Source organism: Centruroides sculpturatus, unplaced genomic scaffold (genome assembly GCF_000671375.1).
Source record: "Centruroides sculpturatus isolate CEXI.00-Female unplaced genomic scaffold, Cexi_2.0 scaffold278, whole genome shotgun sequence".
Classification (NCBI taxonomy): domain Eukaryota; kingdom Metazoa; phylum Arthropoda; class Arachnida; order Scorpiones; family Buthidae; genus Centruroides; species Centruroides sculpturatus.
In genome coordinates, this window is record NW_019384546.1 from 168,803 (window position 1) to 179,606 (window position 10,804).

The window sequence follows — 10,804 nt, forward strand, 5'->3', positions numbered from 1 at the left end:
TTCACAACTATGCTAATTGTTTAAGCTTTAACAAATTCCATTACAAACTTACGTAAACAAATTAGTTTCATTATAAATATCTTCATAAAATTAATTTCTTCTTCTTCTAATGGTTTTCAATTTAACTAAATTGTAGGTTTGCTGTAATTAACAATGTTCCTTGCACAGAAAAAATGAGCTTTATACATTTTTTCTGACAAATATCTTCTTCAGAAAATGCATATATTTGCATTAACACTTATCTGATTTTTTTAAAATCCTAGCTTAATAGAAATCTTTTTTACACATTTAAAGTTAATTAACAAACAGTCTATTTATATTAGGATAATTTTAAATGTTTCAAACAATGCAAAAGTTAATTGGGACAGTAGAACTTTTCGTAACTCATTTCTTTTTAAAAACAGACCAATGGAGAAACCAAATTTGTTTAAAACATTAGGTAACTCATACACTGAATTATTATTCTTTAGTTTGCTATTGGTTAAAAATGCTATTTAAGAAAGCACAATGTTGTTGTATTATCTGCCAATGTTAATGAGAATTTAATCACTCTTTTCATAAAATATAGGAAGATACTAAATCTGTTTAGTTCTAATCTTAATGCATTCCCTAGTACATAATATTCTAAGGAAAATTATTTTTGTATGAAATAACTTTGAATAACTTCTAGACTCTTATTTCTTTAAACACTAAATTGGTGGAACATGTTTATAGTGCTTCTGGAAAAAGCAAGCTTGACAATTAATCCTTAAATCTTTTATTTCTGGAAATACTGTTAATATCTATTGATTAATTAAATATAAAAGATGACCAAACCCTAGAAAATTTACTCCCTTTTTGGAGAGTTATTACAAATGATATTTTAGATACCATTTATTACAAAAGCATAATAAGACTTTGATCCTTCTCTGGTGGTATTAGGATCTGTCAATATGATGCCATCTGAAAATAAGATATTGATTGGACTGCCTTATCAATAAAGAAACCATTGTCCTCTCTTTCAATATGTATTTAAATTGAAATTATAAAAGTCAACCTCTATGATTTTAGATTATAATAATTATGTTCTAAATCTGTCAGATATTTCTAATTCACTAAATACTAAATGTCACTATTGCAGCTCTAAATTTATTGATATGCCTTTTTTAAAAATTTTAGTATAAAAACTAGACTTGTAATGTACTACACCATACAAAAAAAGTGGAGTTACACAAAATTAAGGTTTTAATGAAATACCAGGCCTGGACTTAATGGGAAAGCAAAATACAATGGTTCAAAATAACATTTATATAAGCAAAAATTTGCAATAATATTTATTAGATTGAACAGTAATATATATAAATAAACAAAAATGATTATAAACAAGAAGTTAGTAATAAATATATATTTCAAATATTCAAAGTAAGTCAAGATCAATTATGTACAAGGAAAAAAATCAATCAATGAAAGAAATTTTTTTTCCAGCTTGGGATGTATAATTAATTAAATTTCCGCCAATATCAAAAATAAAAAGCAAAGAATACACCGCCTTACAAATTGATCACTATCAAAAGAATGCCAGACAATCACTTCAAGGAAGGTCGTTTTTAGGAGCTACACTGCACCATTAAATGGGTGTGTCATCTTTTATCTGCCTAAAAGCGTTAATTCCGCACTACTCTATTTATTTACATGTTTAAGCGTTACGGGATCAGTAACTTATGTAAATAAATATTTGTTGGTCTTAATTTTGAATTTAGTATATTTTGGGGTTTCTTGGGAGTTGCCATCATTAAAACAAAAATGACCCTGAAAGGAAAATAACAACTAAAAGTAATGATCAGACTTTGACTTCTTTCAGACTTCTAAAATTTTCTTACATTGAATTGAGAATAGTGAAGTTTATTTTTAAATCTGAAAGATCTGAAACTCATTTTAATAGGTGTTTTTTTTTTTTTTTTTACTTCCAATATGATTATTGATAACAGTATTGCTAACAATTTGGTTTTTGCTAATGTTTTATTGCATAATATTTAAATTTTGTATTGTCCCAACACACCTCACTATTGATTGTTATATTTTCTATAGTCAAAAATTTAATTTTGACAAATTCAGGGAACTATTTGTACGTTTTGCAACAATAAAGCTATGTTTAATCATTTGAATGGTTTGCATTGCATTTGATTAGATGCTATCTGAGTATTTAACTGGGATATGTTGCTTTTATTAAGTCCCACCCCAGGAATTATATGCATTCCATTACTTTGATTAAGTGCCACCTGAGAGTTTTGTTTGTATTCTCTCAGTGCAAATCTTGATACTTTTTATAATGTAATGCTTCAATATACATCTTTCATAAAACAGTTCAGCTATATTCAAAACAGAATTTTTTTCCCTTACAAAAACATACCTATGCCTTGGGAACTAAGAACTATATAATGGAATCCAATTTCATTCACTTGTCAGCTCTTAAGTTAATTAATTTGTTTGATTTTCTTAACACTTAAAATGTTTCACTTAAGCTAAAACATGTTAGACTTTAGATTTGATACTACAGTAATGTTTATTACCTAAATAAAATATACCTACCATAATTAGACTGGAAGAACGGATGTCAGCTATCCTCTCGTCGCCGGTCACAAGGGCCCAGTACTGGACATAGCCTGGTGTCCTTTTAATGATAATGTCATCGCCAGTGCTTCCGAAGATGGCATCGTCAGAGCATGGCAGATTCCGGAAGGTGGTCTGCTGAGGCCTCTGGTGGATCCTGTTGTTGAACTAGTGGGACATCAGCGCAGGGCAGGATTGGTTTTATGGCATCCTTCTGCTAATAATGTGCTGCTGAGTGCAGGTTAGTACTGTTCTATTATTGTGAATATTGTAGAAAAATCTTAAGTTCTTACCGTATTTAAAAATAATTTATTAAAGAGTAATGATGATCTGAATATAATATCTGAGTTCAGTTTTTTGCTGTTGTGTAGTTATGAAAGTTGCATTTTATTGGTCTTCAGTTTCCAACCAGTTTTTCTAGAAGAAAATCAATTTTGTTTTAACTCTTAAAATATTTTAAATATTCATTATACAGTATTCAGTGTAACAAATTACCAGATATTAATTATAACTTGACTATCCACTGATGCAAAATATTTAAGAATTAATCGTATTCAGAACAGATTATGGGTATTCACTTTATCAAACTCTTACGAGTAAAATATGAAAGATGTACAGATCAGTTTATAGAGATCTGTAGTGACCATTTCTGCATTTTAAGAAATCCTTGAAAGAAATAAAATTGCCAGTATGCAGGAACTTTATTATATGAGAGTTCAAATGGCAGATTTTGGGGACACACTGATTAGCAAAGCCATTCCTTATGTATAAGTGGTATGTTTATATTTCTTACAATCTTTTTTTATCCAGACTTATTATGCAGATACAGCAAGTCCTCTTTTAATATCATTTCAGTATAATGTCATTGAGGAAAGGTACAAGCACATTTGTAATAATTTACAATACTGTTGTCAATTTTTTTTATAAACAGTAAAATTGATTGAGGTGGGAAATAAATGCTGCTGGTTGCAAACACAATCTAATAAGTATAATAACTGAATTTGTCTTGTTTATATCAAATATGTTAAAATTGGTAATAACAATATAGCCAGTAAAATTGGTTTCGTTACACACTGTTTCACTTAATGTTGCAAGCAATCATATAAGTCAATAATATTACATGAGGACTAACTCTATGTAGACTGTCATCATTCTTACTTTCTTACTAAATCAAAATTGATTTCCAAGCTCTGATCCATTTGCTGAAATATTCTGTTAATGGCAGGTTAATGACTACTTGATATGTAACTATATTATGCAAGTAAATGAGTAAATCAAAGTAACATTTGAGCCGATACTTGATTTCACTTTCTAATATTTTTGTTGCACTAAGATTTTTTGTCATTTTGTCACATGAATTCTTCAGTTATTTTTTCATATTCTTACAGAAAATAATTTTAAAATGTTTGACCAAACAGAGGAACTATTGTCATCCATTTTCTGTTATAAGCTATTACAGTTGATATGTTTTTACAATTTCTTTAGCTTTTTCTTTTGGTGTAAGAAGATAATTGGATACTAAAGTCCTATTATCTCTTTAAGACATAAGCATATATAAAAATGCATGTATATATTATAATATATTTGTGTAATTTCTAGGAGCGGACTGTAAAATTTTCATCTGGAATGTGGGCACGGGAGAAATATTTTCTCAGATAGACCATCCCGATCTGATCTTCCACTGTAGCTGGAACTGGGATGGAAGTCGTCTCGTCACCACGTGCAAAGACAGGAAGATCAGGATTTACAACCCAAGGACTGGCGATTTAGAAATGGTATGCTGACTTCTGGTATCAGATTTTTGATTCTTTATTAGTTTATATTTCTATTGGTGAAATTAATTAAAAAATCAATTAGTCATAGATTTGATACAAAAATGTTGTTTTTTTTTACTAAGTGCAGACAATTGATGAATATTGTAGTAAGCATTGTTTTAATATTTGGGCAAAAAATCTTAGATACAAAAAAATTAAAAGTTTGGATTTCTTAAGACTTATTCTTCTAAATATTATTAAAAAAAGACTTCAAAATTTCTTAAATGACCCATAAGCCTTTCTCAAAGCTCAGTCCAGCAAAGATACAAAAATATTTCATTATTGTAGGAATGAAAGTAATAAAATAATCTTGCAATCTTTTTGTGGACTATAAAACCTAAAATCTGACAAATATCAAAATGTAGTTTGAGAAAATAATTTCTTAAAAATGAGTTGGTAATTTGGATGCATTTTGTTCTTCAAAATAATGAGTGATGCACACTACACTACATTTTACTATAGCAAGATAATACTTATTAGTCAAATGAAATGAAACCATGATATTAGAGAAAGTAAATACTGTGTTTAATTTGCATAATATCATGGTTTTATTTCATTTGACTAATAGTATGATCTTGGTATAGTAAAACCTTGTTAACTTGAAATTTAATGGTGGGAAATCTGAGTTAGTTTCAAGTTAACAAGTTCAACCCCTGATTTTTCTGAAATTATTCTGTGGCCATAAATTTCCTATTATTAAGCATAGCATGATTACAAAATTGTAGTTCTTTAGGGTATTGTTGAGGTGTCCCTGTGATCCAGTAAGAATGCTGGTAACGTACTGTATCAGTTAAAGGGTGTCAACACAAGGTTGTAATGGTGAGGTGGTGTGTTTGACTGACTAGGTAATTTTTGTTTATCTTAATTGTCTGTGTTTACATGAAATATAAAGGAAAATAAATATTGCAGATCTATTAAAGGGTACACAGAAAAATAAGTTTCAATTAAAAGTATTAACAACTTCCAGTTAATGTGATCATATTATAGAGAAAACCCTATTAACTGTGCCCCGGAGCTGTTAACTAGTGAGGTTTTAATATATATAATTTTGTACATTGCTAATTTTTGAATTTGTACATTGCTCTTACTATATAGTAGTATTATTTCTAATGTTTGTGGAACAATGGTGGTAAAGTTGCAACTTGAGTCATATGTGGCTCTCAAAATACAATGATATAGTTCTTGCTATATATTATTGTACTGTGCAGCATTTTTGAATGTAATGTTTAGATAGCATCACTCTATCCTTTAAAAAAAGATAAAAGTATTATGTTAGAATGGATAAATCAAATTACGTCAACAGAGTAAATAAAAGGAGTATGTGCAATTAGCAACTTTCCTTGGTAACAGCTTTAATTTGAAGCCAGTTTAGATCTCATTTTCATTAGTACATGTCTGCTTTTGCCATAGAATGCCATAGAACATCTTAACAGAAAGCTATCTTGGAGCAACATTTGCTGGCTGTCAAAATTGTCCAGCAGAACTAATGGCATTAAAAATTATCCTAAAAGATAAAATTATCAACCAACAAAGTGAGCTAATAAAAATGTATTAAGAATTGTAATGTTTTTTGTTGACTGTCTAAAAGTTCAATGCTTATTTTTTTCATACTTCTGGTATCTAAAATTAACATATCAGATCCTGTATCTAATATCATACTTTACAGCAATATTTAAGATTAAATGTTCATTAATAATAATATGATGATCTAAATGCCATATATTCATTAACCTTACTGTAATATGTTATTTAATACTACTGAAGATGAGATAAATTCACTATTTTGTAGCATGTTAATGCAATTATTCAGTTGCTGTCATTTCTGTACATCGCTACATGTCATTACTATTGTCCCGAAATTGTTGTGTGTGTGTGTGATTTACGGCTTTTGTACAAATCAGCTCCTCTAAAAATGAAAAAAGTTTATCATGATTTAAATTTGATTGACACTAATTAAGGTGTATTGTTGTGGCACCATTTACATTGGTGGTGTATTATGTTGCCACATTGGCTCTTGCACATATTGATGCCTTACATGTGGCTCTATGCAAGTTTAGTTGGCCATTCCTGCTACATAGTCAAGTGTTTTGGAACACTAATAACCATCAAAACTAATTTTTAAATGATAGCAATTAATATTTAGTATCTAATTGTTTTTTCTTATTTTAACAGATTTTGTTTTCTTGTCCTTATATTTCTCACTTCAAACTTTTTTTAATTCAGAAGATAGTTTTGTAATTTAAAATTAAAATATATTTTAATATTTTATATTAAATTTTATTTCAAATATAATTGTAGGAAGCGATGGGCCACGAAGGAGCAAAGCCTCAACGTGCTATTTATTTGAGAAACGGAAGAATTTTTACCACAGGATTTTCTCGCATGAGCGAACGACAATATGCATTACGTAATGAGGTTAGCATTTATTTTAAAAAAAGCTCGTGTTGCTAGGTGATTAAATGAAAACTTCTTGCATATTTTTTTGGAATAATCCGTAAATTATTTAAAGTCCTTTGGGAAAAATTTAAATATTTTGATAGCATAAATTTAATTAACTGTTGTTAATGTGTGATAGATTTATGTAAAATTATCAGTTTGCATAATGTTAATCTACGTGTATTATCTGTAAATTGATAATTAATCTGAACTTTAATATGAATTAATTAATTAAAAAAGATTTTTTTTTTATTCCAGTCATCTCTTAAAGACCCCATCATTCTAGAAACATTAGATACAAGCAACGGCGTCTTATATCCATTCTACGACCCAGATGTTAATCTTCTTTATCTTTGTGCCAAGGTACATTGTATTAATGTAGTAGCAATTCTTGGTTATGAAAAATTATAATGAAATTAGAATGTTGAAATATTTAAATTGATGGATATACAATAATAAGAAATAATTTGATAATGTAACATGAGGAAAATAATATATGAAATTGTGTATTCATGAAATTACCAAAAATATATGGTGAGAGTTAAGACAAACAATTTTTATTTTAAAAATATTATGGATCATTATTTTCTCTGTTCAAAAAGATCTTGTGATATGGAGGAAATGCTTGTATTGTTATACAGAGTACATTTTATATTACATTGTAATGTAGTTAAACAAAATTGTGTGTATTTTCTGTCAGACTGTATACAAATAATGTTATAACAAATTTATTTTTAGATTAATGCCACCTGTATACACTATAAATGGTAAATTCAAAAGTTATAAACTGTAATTTTAAGATAATGAAGAATTTGTCTATAGAGTGATAGACTTTCATTAATCCATTTGATGATGATGATTGATTTTGATTGACATTAATTATTACCTGACTGATAATCATACACATTAGGTTGGTCTTGTAAGTTGTGTGGGTTGTAGATGACATATTGCATTATTTATATATTGCTGATGCATTAAGTGTATGAAAGATGATGATTTCTTGTAATGAGATTTCAATGGTCTTGATAAATATAATAGCATTTGTCCTTTTCATAGGATTTCAAGCTGGTTTGATAATTGTTGGTTTTGACTTTGAAGATTTAATAATAATGGCATAGCTTGTCTAATATCTCAGATTCTCTTAAATATCAAAATAATTCTACTTTTTTTGATAAAAGTATTATTTTACTTGCAGTTGGGAAAATCTATAGTTTGTAATGTAATCTGTAAAAGCTGTATGGTGTAGAAACAATAACTTGAATTCAGTTTGAAATAATACATTGTGAGGAAATAAATTAATGATTTTTCTGAGTTTTTAAAATTTTTTTTGCAGTATACTTTTTATATTTGTTTTATCTTGTACAAAAATACTTTTATATTGTCTTAATACTAAAAGAAAATTTTATTAAAGTTTGTTTTTTTTTAATTTCAGGGTGACAGCAACATCCGATACTTTGAAATAACGGACGAGGCGCCGTATGTTCACTACATCAGCACGTTTCAATCTTCCGAACCCCAAAGAGGCATGGGAGTTATGCCAAAGAGAGGTTGCGATGTTCACCAATGTGAAATTGGAAGGTATTTGAATTTGATTACTGATATTTGTGATAGTAATGGCACACTCTACTAAGTACCGTAATGATGTATGTTACATAATAAATTTTTCAAAGTACATCCATTTTTAATTTTACGTTAACCTAATTTGTTCTTTCTAAAAGCTGTTTTATCTTTGACAATAAGGCAAAATTAACTAATGTGCACCAAAATATTTTGAGCTTTTAATTATAATGAATTTTTAAACTTTTTGTGAAAATGTAACTTGGTTTAACTGACATGCATATAAATCATCTAAATAAGTTTTATTTATTTTATTTATTGTACAATTAAGGAAATGTCCATGAACAATTGATTTTCCACTTGCATTTTAACAATGTACCCACAAACAAAGAACAGCATTAAAACCTGATATATTATAAATTACAAGACAACCAATGCCGATAATGTACGGCATTGGTTGGCTTGATAAATTAATTAAATTATTTAATTAAAAATTATAACTTTAAATTTTAATTAAAAATCATAATTAATAATTAAATTTATTAAGAGATGGTGCCTAACGTCTCCCTCTAGTACCAAATTGTTTCATAATTTATTAGTATTATAGCCAATATCTAGGCCAATAACATATGGCATTGGTTGGCTCGCAATGTAGAAGAGAGGCTTGAGCCCAAAACATGTCTCAGCAAATAAGAAATTCCTGAATAAAAGTTGATGATAGAATTGCCAAGTGTTTGTATATGCATGCACCTAGTAGTGATAAATTAATTGAAGAAAAGAAGACACAGTTTTGGAGTATACAACAACTAGAAGATTATGATTTTGAATGCTATTTTTTCATCTAGTTTTTTTGTTTTTGTTCAGTAACCCGAGGCAGGCTGATAAAGAAGGCTGAAGACATTTGTTTTGTAATAAAAATTTACTTGGAAAAGGTGAGGAAGGGGATTTATTGTGGCTTAGTAGAAATGTTCCAGATTTTGGAGAAATCTACACTTGAAATGGCAGTTATGCAATAGAGATGGTGTTCTGTAGTTTGCAAAGTCAGAACCACTCATCATTCAACATGACTAATCTTCAAGAGCTGTAGAATTGTGGCAGCTGTGGGAGGAGTGACAACAGATATGTCATTGTGAGCATAGGAAGAATTTGAATATTGGATGATTGTGTGCCACATGGCACACATTACACACGTTGAGAAATTGTGATGGGCAAATGTAAAACTTTGACAGTAAAATTTTAATGTATTTTATAACTAGTATCTGGATTTTTGGGTGCCTCATCCACTCAGCTTTTGAAGGAGGCAGAGTGTAAAAAGACAAACTACATTGGTGTTAGTGCAGTAGGCCAACTCATTGCCAAATTGTTTAGCACTCAAATGCACCCAAAACACAAACCTGCCCCTAAACGGTGACTAGCACCCAAACTATATATTTTGCATATGGTTTTTCCTTTTTTTACATTTTCAAAGAATATGTTGGCAATTATCTTTCTTTTGGTGGTTTTTATTCATTTACTTGAGGGGGAAAAAACATTTGTTAAACCAGACCATGTATGCTGAGGAAAAAATACGATAATTAGCATACTTTCTTCTTTTGTTGAGAGGGAAAAGGGAAATTTTTTGGACTAAACAATTAAACTTAGGATTGTTATAAGAATGTAAACAGATTTACTGAACATTGTTTTTTTTTTTTTTAGAAAAAAAAAAACAATCTAGAAAATTATGTATTGATGTCATCTTGCCCTGACTTGTGAACACAACACCGAACCCCAAAGAGGCATGGGAGTTATGCCAAAGAGAGGTTGCGATGTTCACCAATGTGAAATTGGAAGGTATTTGAATTTGATTACTGATATTTGTGATAGTAATGGCACACTCTACTAAGTACCGTAATGATGTATGTTACATAATAAATTTTTCAAAGTACATCCATTTTTAATTTTACGTTAACCTAATTTGTTCTTTCTAAAAGCTGTTTTATCTTTGACAATAAGGCAAAATTAACTAATGTGCACCAAAATATTTTGAGCTTTTAATTATAATGAATTTTTAAACTTTTTGTGAAAATGTAACTTGGTTTAACTGACATGCATATAAATCATCTAAATAAGTTTTATTTATTTTATTTATTGTACAATTAAGGAAATGTCCATGAACAATTGATTTTCCACTTGCATTTTAACAATGTACCCACAAACAAAGAACAGCATTAAAACCTGATATATTATAAATTACAAGACAACCAATGCCGATAATGTACGGCATTGGTTGGCTTGATAAATTAATTAAANATCTGAAACTCATTTTAATAGGTGTTTTTTTTTTTTTTTTTTTTTCCAATATGATTATTGATAACAGTATTGCTAACAATTTGGTTTTTGCTAATGTTTTATTGCATAATATTTAAATT

General features: G+C 28.8%; 1 protein-coding gene across 1 annotated transcript in view; it reads left to right on the forward strand.

Moving 5' to 3' along the window:
- Positions 1-8,484, forward strand: part of LOC111623498 (coronin-1C-like) — a 30,599-nt gene extending 22,115 nt beyond the window's left edge. The window contains exons 3-7 of the mRNA XM_023366096.1: positions 2,578-2,830; positions 4,189-4,364; positions 6,702-6,818; positions 7,098-7,202; positions 8,272-8,484. Coding sequence (XP_023221864.1) covers positions 2,578-2,830; positions 4,189-4,364; positions 6,702-6,818; positions 7,098-7,202; positions 8,272-8,469 — 849 coding nt within the window. The 3' untranslated portion in view covers positions 8,470-8,484. The remainder of the gene's footprint in view (positions 1-2,577; positions 2,831-4,188; positions 4,365-6,701; positions 6,819-7,097; positions 7,203-8,271) is intronic.
- The last annotated feature ends 2,320 nt before the right edge of the window (positions 8,485-10,804 follow it).